The sequence below is a fragment of the Cygnus atratus genome, chromosome 4, assembly GCF_013377495.2.
Source record: "Cygnus atratus isolate AKBS03 ecotype Queensland, Australia chromosome 4, CAtr_DNAZoo_HiC_assembly, whole genome shotgun sequence".
NCBI classification, from domain to species: domain Eukaryota; kingdom Metazoa; phylum Chordata; class Aves; order Anseriformes; family Anatidae; genus Cygnus; species Cygnus atratus.
In genome coordinates, this window is record NC_066365.1 from 54296994 (window position 1) to 54312602 (window position 15609).

General features: G+C 40.1%; 1 protein-coding gene across 1 annotated transcript in view; it reads right to left on the minus strand.

Moving 5' to 3' along the window:
- Positions 1 to 424: 424 nt before the first annotated feature.
- Positions 425 to 15609, minus strand: part of NWD2 (NACHT and WD repeat domain containing 2) — a 58162-nt gene continuing 42977 nt past the window's right edge. The window contains exons 4-7 of the mRNA XM_035553434.2: positions 8494 to 8697; positions 7066 to 7210; positions 6198 to 6787; positions 425 to 4560 (exon numbers count right to left, since the gene is read on the minus strand). Of these exons, the coding sequence (XP_035409327.1) occupies positions 625 to 4560; positions 6198 to 6787; positions 7066 to 7210; positions 8494 to 8697 (4875 nt within the window). The 3' untranslated portion in view covers positions 425 to 624. The remainder of the gene's footprint in view (positions 4561 to 6197; positions 6788 to 7065; positions 7211 to 8493; positions 8698 to 15609) is intronic.

A 15609-nucleotide genomic window follows, 5' to 3' on the forward strand; every position in this document is an offset into this window, starting at 1 on the left:
AACCCAATGATTAATCCCAATTAAAAAAAAAAAAAAAAGGTAGGTATATTTTAAATGATGATGGAATGTATCAAGTGTTCCAGGTTGGCAGGTGACATCTTGTCATTGCACCATCAAGCAAGAAAAACGCATTTTTGCAAGTGGGTATAAAGTTGGCTGTTAGCTATACACCCAGCCCTGACCACCTCTAGGCGGCTTGGTTTATAAAACAGTGGTCTGCCTTTCTCACTGGTCAGGTAGAGCTTTAGCTCTAGTTGCAACAGTTTGTCAATTCCACGTAAGATCACCTAACTTCTGTAACAGCATAACAATTTTGATAGTATTGCTAGAAATTTTTGATCAAGGCCCTGGTGGAAGGACTGAACCTTGTATTCCGAAATTTAAAAAAAACCCTGCAGCCGATTGCTGATATATTTGCTTCACATTTGCTTTTTTTTTTTTTTTTTTTTTTTGTGTGTGTGTGTGTATACGTAAATCTAAGAATATTTGTCAAGGAAAAAACAGCTGGTCTGCCCTCTGCTGTTTCTGTCTGTCTTCCAAGAAATGCACTGATTTTTACTTGAATTCAGAAGACAAATCTATGCATGTATACTATTACTCAGGTAAACTAGTCCAGACGGATACTCAGTTGTCAGCAGCAAAACTGTGTCCTCTGCAGTCTATGGCTGAGCACACTTTTTCGTAGCAATAGTTGTGTTTTTTGGTTGGTGTTGCTTCACTCACCTCCGGCTCTGTAACTGTAATGGGGCTATCCCTTGCAAATACTTCAGTTGATTCCCTCCAAATGCAGTCTGCAGTCACTTTGAAGCTATAATTGTGACATTTTGGCCTAATCACTTGTGTCGTGTTGTTGAAAATCTGACGGCTGTTTGAAGTAGCAATTTTAATTTTCAGTGCAGCGTCGACTCGATCCACTACCGTGTAAGTGCCTATACTTCCGTCATCAAATCCAATAATAATATTTAAATGTCTCTGTGAGAGTGCAAGGAAAGTGGGAGTTTTATAAAGAGAGCAGGCACCGATGTTTTTGCCATCCGCTAGCCTCATTACAATTAAACTGGAGATCGCACCGTTGTCATCATCTTCCTCACCGCGAAAACAGATATACACGAGATAGCGGCCATCACGAGACAGCCTTTGCCTCCAGATGATACCGGGAGCATGAACCACACGAAGTTTTCCGCTGTGTAGATCAAGCACATTGATGTTCTCATCACCACGGGTTATAATTCCTAGCTTGCCGTTTGGGGACATTTCAAAGTCTTCCAAATTTTTTAAGAAATTGTTAGGCAGTTGTACACGCCTGCAGATGACTTCCTCTGTTAGGCTCCAGATGTTCACTGTTTCAGTAGATGTTATAAATACTATAATATCTGGGCAATCCGGTATCAGTTTGATGTCCACAATGCTTGCACCATCATCGCAGCAAAACTTCTTGGTTATACTGCCTGTCCAGAGGCTCACTGCCAACACTTTATTCTTCGCCATTCCGACTACAAAAGTATTTGCAGTTGTTATAAATGCGTTCTGTAAGGCAACTAAAATATTGCAAACCCGATGTCCTGTGGCCAGTCGCCAAACTCTGGATGCATTTTGCTCACAGAGGGAGACTACAAATTGGTCATTATGAGTGATCATTAGCTCTGAGATTTTTTGCCCATTGATGCGAAAGATGTTTTCGCCGCTAACAGTGTGCCATACATACTGGCTGCATTTATCATCCGATGTAACCATTATCTCTCCAGAAGAGGTCAGCACACAGTTTTGAACAATTCCTTCGTGCTTGAACACAGCTTCAATAAATCCAGTGCTGAAGTTCCACTTGTGGACAGAATCTGATCCGTCCAATGTGTATATTAATTCCCCTCTGGCCGGCAGCACCAGTCTTTGGATAGGTTTGCCGGATTTGTCAATGTTGGACATAGCAGTTATGATGTCTATATCCCAGATAGAAAGGACACCACTGGTGGATAAGGATAGCAGCATGTTATGATGATTTGATTTAATTAGCCTGACTATAGTTCCTGAGATTTCCTGTAAGCTTGCCATGCACTGTCCTGTATCTCTTCTCCAAACAAAAATGGCTGAGGTATTTTCCATTGAAGCAATTATACAGTTGCCATTTTTGGACAACACGGCAGATATAAAGCGCTCATTGTGTTTAGCTCTAAACTTTTCGGCCACCTTCCACACACGAGTATCAAGAAGCTCAATGCTGAGAGCCTTACAAATTAAAATTGCACTTTGGTCTTCAGAAAGCTCTATGCTGACAACCTCGCTGTCTTCTCTCCTGCAGTCAAAGTCATCCGTAAGCTGGGGATTCGTGATCTCCTCTGTATTCCAAACAGAGAGGCTACCCTCGTTGTCCACCATTACCATTTCTTGGGCTGTGTCCAGAATGAGAAGGAATTTCACAAATCCACCAGAAAATTCGGAGGTCACGGTGGCCAGCTTCTCTCCGCTGCCTAAGTGAAAAATGGTTGTGGTGTTCAAATACTGCCCGCAGAAAGCATAAACTCCGTCCGGAGAGCACTGCACGCAGGTCACTTCGTACCAGCAGTGGAAGTGATAGAGAGGCCAGCCGTAAAGCAGGTCTATGACGGTGACATCTTTGCTGGCCTCCAGCCACGCGAGTGCATGGTTGACTGATAACGTAAATCCATTTATAAAACTGGAGCCCCCCCCTATTCCACAATGTTTTGACCCCTTAATTTCCATTTCAGACAAAAGACAGGAATTTATGTTATCGTATATCAAAAGGGTGTTTTTTGTTGTAGCCACTACAAGATACTTTTCATCACTAGTAAGTTTCATCCCTAAGATAACAGATGGAGTGGTTGTAATCTGCCTCAGGAGCTGGCGGGTCTCTACGTCCCAGGTGCTGATGGAGCCGTTTTCCAAAGCAGCGATGATTGTGCTGGGATTAAAAGTGGGCAGGATTTCCGTGACGTGCATGCAGCTGGATGACAGCGGCAGGCGCTCGGGGCTGTAAGTCACGTCCATGGATGAATGCAAAGGGACGATAGAGCAGTACTTGGGCCCGTCCTTGTCGCATTCTAAGAGGAGGTGTCTGAGTTTAGGCAATGAGCTTACTACTGGCAGAAGCCTCTGCTGCAACTCAGCGGAGAGTGACCCTGGGTATTTTACTACTTTGAACTTTATACTGCGGAGGGTACTGGCCAGAAACTTCAGCTCCTTTTCTTGCGAGCAGGTGTAAGCCAGTTCTATGTCGGAAAGCGCTTTATCAAACTGCCCTATCCTAATCATGGTGTACAGCCAGCTGAAGTTCATAATGACTCCATACAGAAGATCATCTGTTCTTCCACATCTCGTCAAGTGATGAATAAGCTCCGTCATTTTTCTGTGATTGATAAAAAAGATATCGGGCTCTAAGGGATTACACTGAAAAACCCACGGCTGATCAGGTGCCTGCCTGTCAAAAGCAATCTGATCCATGCAGTGCTTTTCGTCTTCATTCAGGCCTCTGCTGTCATGGTCGGGACAGCCATTCAGATACTGGTCATTGCTGTAAAAAGGTTTTCTTCGCCCACCTGACCAAACACCAAGGAAATACTCTGCCATGACTGTGTGCATTTCCTGCAAATCTTCTTCATTGTTCAGGTACAGTTTCTGGGCAATTAGTTGCAGGTGCCTATTTGCCCAAAGCAGCAGTGTTACATTTTTCACTTGTCGCTCTATTAAGTATCCCTGTAAACCCTCCTTAAGCCTTGCAATGTATATGTAGGGAATTCTCAATGGGTTACTTTCTCGGACACTCTCACTGAGTTCATACATAACGCTGTTGTCAAGGGCTAAAATATCTTCCAGTTCCATTTCACTCAGGCCAGATTTGGACATAGTGATGTAGCCAAGTGCTCTTGACAGTAGTCGTGATCCACATTTGTTTTCCAGCGACCAAAACAACTGTTCTATGCTTTCATGTACAGTGACACAGAGGGAGGACTCGTCCACATCTTTGTGAGATCTCCAGTTCCTGACCTCCCTGAAGGTTAAGTTCACAAACATAGGCAGTGTGCACTTGGAGAATGCTTCATTGACGTAGATCTGTTGCCCTGACGTTACTTTTCGTTTAACTCGCAGCAGCTGATGTTTCAGCACTTGGCTACACATCTTTCTGTCCCTTGCAGTCAGTTCAATGTAGTTGTCTTCTTCATGAATAAGGCACCTCAGTTTTTGCAGGATCCCATGCTTGTTTGGCAGTGTTGACAAAATTATCCGTACTGAGCGGGGGAGGTGAATGGGAAGCCACCAAAGCTTCCTAGCATCATCGCTATCCGTTAGCTGTTCTAGGGCATCGAAAATTATCACCAGTGGCCTGTGGAATGAAGACTCATTCAAAAGATTTATGAACAAGTCCCGCAGGTCGTGAATCTTTTTTGGGTAACTTTGTACGAGGCAACGGTAGTTGACTGCTAATTGCTCACAAACGCTTTGAAGTATGTTCTTCAGATCGGTACTTGTTTCGGTGGATCCCAAAAATCTTATAACTACCACAGGGTCAGAATCAGGTCCCATCTCTTCCTGCAGCCAGGAATAGGCCTAGAATGTAGAGCACGATTTAGTTAGTATCTAAATGAAGCACAGTAACAGAGTTTATAAATAGTAACTGCCTATATATATATATATAAATTTTTTTTTAAATGTTACTGGTTGAGTGGAAGTGCTCTCACTAGCAGTTTGAGGTTGCTTTGATTTATGTGCACTGGGTGAAATTTATATCATATGTCACCTTTGTTTAGCCCAGGTTGTATCCCAAAACACTACGACAGAGATCCACAAAGAGGATCTTACATCTATGGGGACCTGAGTAGAATTTAGTCTGTAAATCCCAGGGTACTCTTTGCAAAATCTGTGTCTCGCTTCTGAAAGTCAGTAGGCAGATGCTCTTATTAACAACCTTCCTTAGACGCTGAGCGATCATCCTTGGCCAGGCAGACCTGCTTGGCACCGAAGCTTGCTTAATATTCATTCGCAACAGAGTTATAAATACATGCCCTGATGATTTTGGTGGACAGGGATGGGAATACAGGATTGCCCATTCCTAGCTGGTTATGTTAATTCCTGGACCACTGAAGTATGCTTTCTCTTGGTGCGCTTGTGGCTCTAACACTGCCATAATGGGTAAAATGTATTTCTTGCTGTGTTTTTTTTTTTTTTTTTTTTTTTTTTTGTTAGCATACTCTAAGCAAGTGAGGAATGTGGCTCTAAATCCTCTCAGTCCGTGCAGGCTAACTCACTCAGTTCTCTCACATGCTAAGTCTTTTCCCCTCACTTAAAATATTACAGAATATTTTAAAAGAAAAACATAACCAGAGCCTCAAGGTTAACTTATGTACTGGGATCTGAAATGAGATTTTAAACTGTAAATCCCAATTTCATGTAGGCAACTGATGTGAATCTAGGAAGTCACATTTGGGAAAGAGATAGGATTTTAAACATTATTGTTCCTTTCTGTATTTGCTTCTGGCTGATATGGCTGTTTCCCAGCCTACTGTGCCAAATTCTCTAAGCACACTGCAGGGAACTCGAAGTTGTGACTTCTAGCTAGAGAATTAGGCTTAGAGATGCCAGCCTGTTTTTTTTTTCTTTTTTCCCTGCATCTGGTCCTGCGTTGCAGTGTTTCCCTCATGTCCCTGTAGTACTCAGCTCAGTGGCTGAAGCAGCATATGTCAGCTAAACACAGGTATTTTTGCTGGTTATTGCAGATAGATTTCTGGCAAGTGTATTTGTAGCAAGCGTATCAGTCTAATTCTGGAGTAATTTCTGATGAGAACATAAAACAAGATAGCATGACTTGGAAAGACATGCTGTATTTGTGAATAAGACTAAAAACAGCATATGATGTTTAGATGGTTCCAGATTTATAGGACCTCTGTGGAACAAAAGGGAAAAAGATCACTCTGAAATACAGGTTGATAACTCAAAAATATGTTGATCCCTACTAGTTTTTTGAAAGCTCTATAAGCTTTTGTTTCAGTTGGGCATTATGTATACATGTTGCTAGTCAAAGGAAAAGTCTTTTTCTCAACATGTATACAACAATAAGCAGTATGTCAGTTTTATAATCTTTATTTTATGTATTAAAGACTGATATATTGTCAAGAGGAAGAATGAAAATCTAGCCTTCATGCACAAATGCTCTTGGCATCACCAAACTATGTAAGGTATTTATTTACCTTCTTTGCCACTTCGGCTAATAGAAGAGTTTTCCCTGTGCATGGTCCTCCGTATATGATAAGAGGGTTAATGTGTCCTATTTTGCTAGGTAGAACGTATTTGTGAACTATATGCAATGCCTCACATCTGTATTCATAAAAAGTGGAATATGTTTTACATAGTGATGAATGCTGAAGAACTTCATCATACAACAAGTCTGTCTCTGTGTCAAAATTCTGCTGCACTGTTGCCTGGATAATATCGATCATGTCTTCATAGAATTGTTTACCGAGTCCTTCAATGTAATGATTCTCCACTTCTTGGGAGTAGCCCAGTTTCATGTCACAGTGAGTGACGGACGTGTACACTCTCAGATTGGAGGATGCGACAATGGTGGGAATGAATTCATCCCTGAGCTTGATCAGCTTCTCATGGGCTTCAGGATCTCGTAGAAACTTCCCAGCTGTATGTACCACATCCATGTATTTTCCCATCTCTGGAATTTTAACAAAACGCTCGATGTTGGCAATTTTCCGAATGTAGCAAACACACTTCTTTAGGAAGGCTGGTGTTTGTTTACCCAAGGCAAAATCAAGTTCATCTTCAATAGCTGAGGATGAAAAGAGAACGCAGAGTCTCTGTTACCTTTTCTTTATAAACAGTTCAAGACCCCACCCCCCAACATGCAGACTCTTAAATGATTGCATCTGTTTTCTGTGAAAAGAAGAAAAAGCACAGAAAAGTTGCTTGTCTCAAGCAAGAGCAAGAAGCATGTTTTCCTCTTCGGTTAGGTGAGAAATGCCAACGGAAATATATTTTCATGTTTGTGGAAAGGTTGATAGAAAAGATAATAAATGAACACACAGAAATAGTAAGTCTTAACTTTACCAGAGGAAAGATATCTCTTTGCTTGGCTGTGTTTCATTTTTCCTTTCTCATACAGCAATTTCACAGCAGTCTTAAAAATCTTCTTAATCTCTTCTGATATATCTTGCCATTTGTTCTCATTCATAGAGTTTGAAGAAGATTCCATCTTTTAAAAATATCCATAGTTAAACAGTAGCTGTAATACATCTACAACTTCAAAAAGTAAAGGCCTAATATTTAAGGTCATAAATAACACAGTTAACAGAGAAACACATACACTAAAAATAAATAAGTTCAACTTTTTTATACTGCAGATAATCATAATATATTCTTTTATAGAATTATAAAGACTATCTACTTTGAATATTTTCTCAATTCCTCCTGTAGGCAGCTGATGCAATATTCCTCATGAGTGAGACTGAGAAAACCTTAATAGAAGAAGGGTTTTGAGAACCGGAGAACCAAGCCTGAAATAATGATAATAAAGAAGCGGTCTTATTTTTCCTATTAAAGAGAAGTAATAATGATTAAAACTTGGATTTCAAAACTGAAAATGATGTTCCTGGTAGTGGTAAATAAACACCTTATATTTGAAAAATATAGGTTTTCCTTAAAGCAACTGGTAGTCACTGCTGCATGACCTACAGCAAGTGACGTGTTTAAGGGGTCTCCAGTTTTCCTGGCGGTGGGAGGGTGAAATAAGAAAAAGGGTGGCCTTGAGGGTTACGTTCCTTAGCAACTCTTTCTTGACATGTTCAGAGCGGTATGTCTTTTATTATTTCCAGTGAGTTTATAGGATGTAACTGTGTTAGCTTTAAGTTATGAATATCCCTTTGACTACTCCTGTTGTGTCAGTAGCTTGAGGAAAGGTACAAAGTTTTAACAACAAAAAAAGCCAAGCTTTATTCAAAGGACATTGTGGGCATTAGCAAAACAACACATGAAGTTACAAAACTTGCTTCCTCCCTTGCAGTAAATAAGTCAGAATTAGCCACATTATACTGCATTCAGCTCATTAAACACTTCTGTGTCAATGTTTTTCATGTTTTCAATGTTTTTTCATGCAACAAATACTACATTCTGCTACATGATGGGTGAATGCAGTATAACAGTTTAATTTCATTCTCTTCTACGCTGCAGTACGTGCTCAAAACGAATGTTTGCTCTGTTACGGACCTCTCTTCTCTACGCTGAAATCTGTCCTTGGATATGTAGGATGTGTAGGAAGGCAGAACTGAGCCCTGGGTGATACAGTCTTTATTGTCACCAGTTAACGACAAATGCATGTTTTAAAAATGATAATTAATAGTGTTCAAAAATCTTCTGTTGGAATATGGTTAGGAAGTTAATAGTATGCGATCTGCCTAGGGACAGCATTAGGCACTTCAGGACTCTTGAAAGGCTGTTTTTCAACTGATAGGAATTTTTTAGGAGGTAAATGTGACTTACCGTATTCTGGTAGCTCTTCAGCATTTCAGATTTTGGCCTGAGGTAATATGCTGGTGGCACTGCGTTCTCATCCCTGCAGTACCACTCCTCTAAAATCCTTGTCTCTAGCTTAGCCTCTACGGCAGCGTCCAGGATCATTTCAAATTCGGCTGACTCAACTTCCCCTGGTATTCGGATGTTGCCATACTTCTCTCCCAGTAAGCCCTGTGTATTTGCAGGAAAGTAGGGATTACATTTTTCTTTTTAGTGATGCCAAGACCCTCCTCAGGATCTGAATTTCTTAAAAACCAATGTGGTAACTAGTTTCACGACTTTGAAATTACTAGAAAGGCAAACAGATATAGTGTAAGATGAATTACTGTTGAGCTACATCCTACTACTATGACTTGGTAGAATTTCAAGTAGGTGCATTAGCTTTCTTAACAGTAACCGGTAATAAAAATACAAAGGCATTCAAAAGATGTAATTAAAAACACCCAACATTTTCTTATCACAGTATCGACTTGTGTATTATTGATTCCCATTAGTTGGCATTAATCACACATGTAAAAGTGAATGTAGGAATCCTGTTCTGTGGACTACAGGTTAAGGATGCACTTCTGAATTCTTTACCTCTTGGTTTTATTCTTGGTTTCCACTGTAACGGAACATAAGATTTTATGTTCTGTTTGGTGAAAATTCACATGAATTTGTGTACAATTCCCATTAGTATTATTAAAAATGTGGCTTCTACCAGAAATACCAAGATCAATGTTGTAGAACCACAAGCTGCTTTGCTGCCTCATATTCCCTTACTGCAAACAATGTTCAATGTCTTTGCCCCAGTAGCTGTCCAGGGAATGAACAGTGAGGCAAGGGAAAAGAGTTTTGACCAAATACCAAATAGAAATGGATCAAAGCTCATTTTAGTACTTAAGTGCATATATTTGGTATAAACGTAAAGGTCTGTGGATGTTAGACCACTTGTTTTTCTTAAACTGTGGCACATAAGATTTGTTACCTAAGTAACTGAAGTTTAAAATATTGGTTATGATGCTATGAGTACATTTTTTATAACTTAGTTATGTAGTTTGCTGCCTATAAATATTAAATAAAAAAGGGTTGGGAAAAACTTTCTGGAAGATAGAGCTGTAAGACACTTCTGCATTCTTTCTACAAACTTTTTCACGTTTGTGACTATCTGATTAATTCTGCATTCAAATCTTGGTCCACAGAAGTAAGTGAGAATTCTCACTTCATTTAAAATAGAATTCCATTTTTTCTTTCCACATTTAAATGTATTCAGTAAAGATTCTGAGTTAATGAGAAGGAGTACTTAATGTGGAGAGGAACCAACGGTATCAGCATCATGATTTGAATTGGAAAGATCTCTTAGCAAAGTAATGCTAATGCAAATACAGGAGTACCCTAAAAATGTAAATGACCTTGTTTGTAAATAATAAAAATCTAAATATTCATTTTTAAACCACTCATCATAATGAGAAGCTGTTTTAAACTTTTTCAACTGTAACTAAACCCTGAAAATCAATAACTGATGGTGATGAAGCTTGCTGCACAGATTATAAAAGCGTGATGCTGCAGATACCCTTCTCTGAAGCCAGTTGTGTTGGCAGAAGGTACTCATGCAGCTCATCCTGCTAGATGCTGCAGCCTCAGAGCACAGACATCCGTGCAGTTTACATAAATACTTCCTAACCTCTTTCAGGCAAAAGCACCTGGGCTAGCTTAGACCACAGCTCTCATTGTAACCTGGCTGTTTTTTGCCTGGAGCTGACTGGGGAGAGCTCACATAAACTACAGTGCTGGCTCTGATGGCGAGTGGTTGGCCTGAGAGCCCAATAATTTTGGAATTCTGGAGCTGCAGAGGTTAAACAAAATATAATATTATTTTCCTTCTTTTTTTTTTCAAGTGAGGTTAATAACTCTATCATGCTGAACTGCAAGCCCTAGCACATTCAGAGTGATATAGAAATCTCCTAAATTTCTCTCAGTGGAGCTTTGCTATGGAAATTTTGCCATTACCTTGTGTAGTTAATTGTTACTTAAAATTCATTAGGCTACACTTTTTCTGAATTTAAGTCCAATGGATTCATTGTTGCCTGAGCAAAGATCAATAGCTGGGCCTTTCACTAACAATATTAAAATGTCAACATTAAAATGTCTTGTTTTAATGTACTGCATTTAATCAACTAAATTTGTTTTGGAATTATTCTGTGTACTTTTTGGCTTCTCTGGTACAGTTCATGCTGTTCTCTCTCCATTGAATAAGAGGTAAGTAAAGAAAAGCATTACTTTAAAATTGAAAGACAGGGTTTTTTTTTGCTCTATTTTATCTGTCATTGCAACAGACGTTATGTAAATAATCTTGCACTAGGGAACATCTTCCTGACCAGTTGAGCAAAACACATTAAAAGGTTTTTTTAATACAAGCAGAATACTAGAATCACGGTGGATGGTTTTATCATGAGCTTTTAAATAAAACTGAGGCCTACACAAAAATATTATTTGAAAGCCTTTACATTTTTTAATCAAGTGGTCTTCCATAACTGTGCCCACTACATGCCAGAAAACCATTGTGGGGATTTTGGTAGAAGTGCTTCATGAGCGGCATGAGTTAGCCATGCTCAGAGCACACCTCTGAAACTTGGCTTTCTTTAATGCAGGAATACTGCTTCGTATGGCTGGTCTGAGCAAGGAAGGACTCAATTTTTTAACCAAAACACAGGCATTTCTGTAATTAAAACAAAGTTAAGGAGCAGCAGAACAGAGATTTTGAGGACTCTTGGGGCACCTACTTGGTGAATGTGTGCATTTAGAAAGGCAAGTAAATGCATTAATAACTTGGAGGTTCTTATACTGTAAGATTAACAAGTAAATAACGAGGAACAGAAATAGGAACATGATAGGAACAAAATAAAAGAAAAAAGAAAAGAAAAGAAAAGAAAAGAAAAGAAAAGAAAAGAAAAGAAAAGAAAAGAAAAGAAAAAAGAAAAGAAAAGAAAAAAGAAAAGAAAAGAAAAGAAAAGAAAAGAAAAGAAAAGAAAAGAAAAGAAAAGAGAGAAAAAGAAAAAGAAAAAGAAAGAAAAAGAAAAAGAAAAAGAAAAAGAAAAAGAAAAAAGAACTGGAATGAAAGGAATTGATTATGCAGGCAGAAACAGCAAATCATGAGTAGGTCTACCATTTAGAGCAGGGCAATCCAAGGCACTTCACTGCGTTGTGTTCCTCTTGGAAGCTAAGGTTCTGGCATTAGTATCCGATTCTGTGTAATCATTCAGAAATATTCTTGGTAAAAAAACTTCTTTGGTAGAAAACTCTTCATGGAGTCATTCCTTTGCTGCTTGATAACTCCAGTCTAGCCTAAATTTACGGCCCAGTTTCATTGGCCATCAAATTGAGGTACTGAAACACAACTTCTTTTCATTTTTTTGGAGAGGACAAAAGTAACTCACACTTTCTCTGAAGGACTCTGGTATCACATCCCATGGCTGCAGTAACAAACTCCCAGCCAACCCCAAACTTGTGTGGGATTTCCTGCTCCAGCTGGATGCATTTAAGCATATGGGACCCCATGGGTTTCATCCCAGGGTACTCAGAGAGCTGGCTGATATCATTGTGAGACTTCTCTTAATTGTTTTTCAATGGTCTTTGGGATCTGGAGAGGTCCCAGTTGCCTGGAAGCTGGCAAACATTGTGCCAATTTTCAGGAAAGGCAAGAAAGAAGACCCTGGTAATTACAGGCCTGTCAGTCTCATTTCAGTGCCTGGTAAAATTATGGGAAAAATTATTCTGGGAGTTACTGAAAAACACCTGAAGGACAATGCAGTCATTGGTCACAACCAACATAGGTTCATGAGGGGAAAGTCTTGTTTAATGAACTTAATTTCCTTTTATGACAAGGTTACACACCTGGTTGATCATGGGAAGCCAGAAAATGCAAAATTTTTAGATTTCAGCAAAGCTTTTGATACTGTTTCTCACAGTATCCTTCTGGACAAAATGTCTAGCATACAGATAGACAAAAACATAATGCAGTGGATGAACAATTGGCTGATGGGTTAGGCTCAAATGGTTATAGTATATGGGATGCATCAGGCTGTTGATCAGTCACTAGTGGGGCTCCATTTTAGGGCCCATTTTAGGAGCCATTTTTAGCTCCATTTCAGGGCTCCATTTTAGGGTCTGTTCTCTTTAATGTTTTCATAAATGACTTGGATGGAGGACTTGAAGGTATACTAAATAAGTTTGCAGATTAACACTAAATTGGGAGGAGCTGTTGACTCCCTTGAGGGTAGACAGGCCTTGCAGAGAGATTTTGACAAACTAAAGGGCTGGGCAATTACCAACAGTATGAAGCTGAAAAGCAAGGCTGAACACCTGGGATGGGGCACCCCTGGCTCTATCTACAGACTGGGGGATAGGAGGCTGGACAGCAGCCCCATAGAAAGTGATCTTGGAGTTCTGGTTGACATCAAATTGAATGCGAGTCAACAGCGCGCCCTGGCAGCCACGAGGGTCAGCTGTGTCCTGGGGTGCATCAGGCATGGCATTGCTAGCTGGTCAACTGAAGGGATTGTCCTGCTCTGCTCTGTGCTGGTCCGGCTTCATCTCAAGTACTGCACAACATAAGAAAGGCATAAAACTATTAGAGAGCATCCAAAGGAGGCCAGCAAAGATGGTGAAGGGTCAAGAGGGCAAGACATACGAGGAGCAGCTGAGGTCCCTTGGTTTGTTCAGCCCAGAGCAGAGCAGGCTGAGGGGAGGCCTCATGGCGGCCTGCAGCTCCCTCACAAGGGGAGCGGAGGGGCAGGCACTGAGCTCTGCTCTCTGGGGACAGCGACAGGACCCGAGGGAACGCCATGGAGCTGGGACAGGGGAGGGTCAGGCTGGGGGTTAGGGAAAGGTTCTGCACCCAGAGGGTGGTCAGGCACTGGGACAGGCTCCCCAGGGCAGTGGTCACAGCACCGAGCCTGCCAGAGTTCAAGCAGCGTTTGGACAATGCTCTTAGACACATGGTCTGATTTTTGGGTGGTCATGTGTGGAGCCAGGAGGTGGACTCAATGGTCCTTCTGTGTCTCTTCCAACTCCAGATATTCTATGATTTTGTGATACTATGATTTGCATGCACAGGCCATGAAAACTCTATCTTCCTGTGCTTGGACATGGTGATGAGGCATGGACGTATCTCCTTCTAGCTGGTACCAGGGACTTGCCACCTCCCCTCTACTCCTTTTGATTTATATCTGTCTCTAAGTGTATCCTATCAGGATACCATAAAACCACCCAAAACTTCAGATGCCTAAATGAGAAGCTCAGAATCACACATCTTTCTCCAGGGGCTTCTGTGTCCGAGCTGCACCTACACAGGAGGCTTGCAGCAGCCCCTGGAGATGTTTGCCCCTCTCTCTGTATTCCCTATACATTCAAGTAGGAAAAATAGAACAAACAAGTTTGAAGAAAATATAGTTTCTCACAATCTTCATGTTGCTTCATGCTAAATGCAAATAAGAATATTGTCATTTACACCCTTTATGAAAAATACCACAGTACTGTACAGTAATAAACTAGAACTTCAATTTGTGGTAACAACATTGGAACATTTTGATGATTATTATAGGAAATTATTTTTAAAGGGAACAGTAATGTTTACACCACATTCAGTATCAAGAGACAGTTTTATATGCAGACTTATGAATCCAATGTCCCACCTGATGAGTCAGTTTCCTTTAATAGTAAAACAACAAATTAAAGATTCATTAGATTGCAGGTGATTGAGCTGTTTAAAGCGATCAGGCTGGCAAACATGTATAAAACCCTCAGCAATGAATTGTGTCTGACAAAACTTTATAGAATTAACACAGAGCAACCTCAGCAATAGTCTTGTTAGCTTTGTTGCGCCTGAGGCTGATGTTAAAGGAAGATTATTAAAGGCAGATTAAAAAATCACAGGCATAGTCACAATAATGACCAAAAGGAGGAAACTAATGAGGTTTGGATTTGATCCTGAGATACGATGGATTCATAGTGCATGCCACGTTTTAAGTTCAGACATCATTACTGAAACATTCATGAACCCTAATACCATACCTTATATCAATAAAGAACAAGTTGAAATTTTAGATATATTTAATTTCAACTAAGATATTTAATTTCTCTAGTATATTTAGTGGTAGATAAAAACAAGCCATCAAATTATCACAGATTCATAGAATCGTAAAGGTTGGAAAAGACCTCCAAGATCATCTGGTCCAACCATCACCCTACTCCCAATGTCACCCACTAAATCATGTACCTAAGCACCAGATCAAGTTATTATAGCAAGCTGGACTCATTACTGATTGGTTTCATCTTTTTTTTTTTTATTTTAAGGAAATTATACATTAACATCTGAAAATGTCACTTTAAAAGTCAGATCTGTAATGTTTTGTGATTTCAGATACTTTCCACCTTAAGAGCAGCATTTTTTTGCCTCTTTGCCAACAGAGAAAGCTACGGATTCATTGAAAACAGTTTTGTTGCTGATGAATTATCTGATCCAACGATCTTTTGCTGGGCTTCATGGGATCAGTCCTACCACTTTTACTGCTTGTCTCTGTAAAGTTGCACTTGTAACACTGAAACATATCAAAGTCCTCTCTGCCTCATCTCAGACAAGTCCTTGATTGCCAACTTTTTGAAGAATAAATATTCAAGAAATCGCCTTTGAAGGAATTAAACTAAACCATAATTAATTTTTTAACCTAAGATACCTCTTTTTGTCCAGATCTAAGCACTTAAGCAATTTGTTTCGGCAACAGCCAAGAGAGATTCAGAAGTATATCGTCCCCATTTCACCTAGCAATTAGGTGCAGGGAATTAAGTCTGGGCAGGGATTCAGACCTGTGACAGGTCTGCAGTGTTTAGTTGTAATGGGATAGCAGAAGCTATTGTTCCTAATTGTCAGCCCTATCATCTTCGCAGGAACTGCTCACTGCTGAAGTAGGAAAGCCTTGCCCACTTGTGAGTTAGATCCTGAGTGACTCATATTTCAGCCTGCTAAATTCATGTAAACTTAAACTGAGATCAACTAATCAAAGTGGAGCAGCTCCATTAGGAGAAAGTGGTGAGGATGCAGTGAAT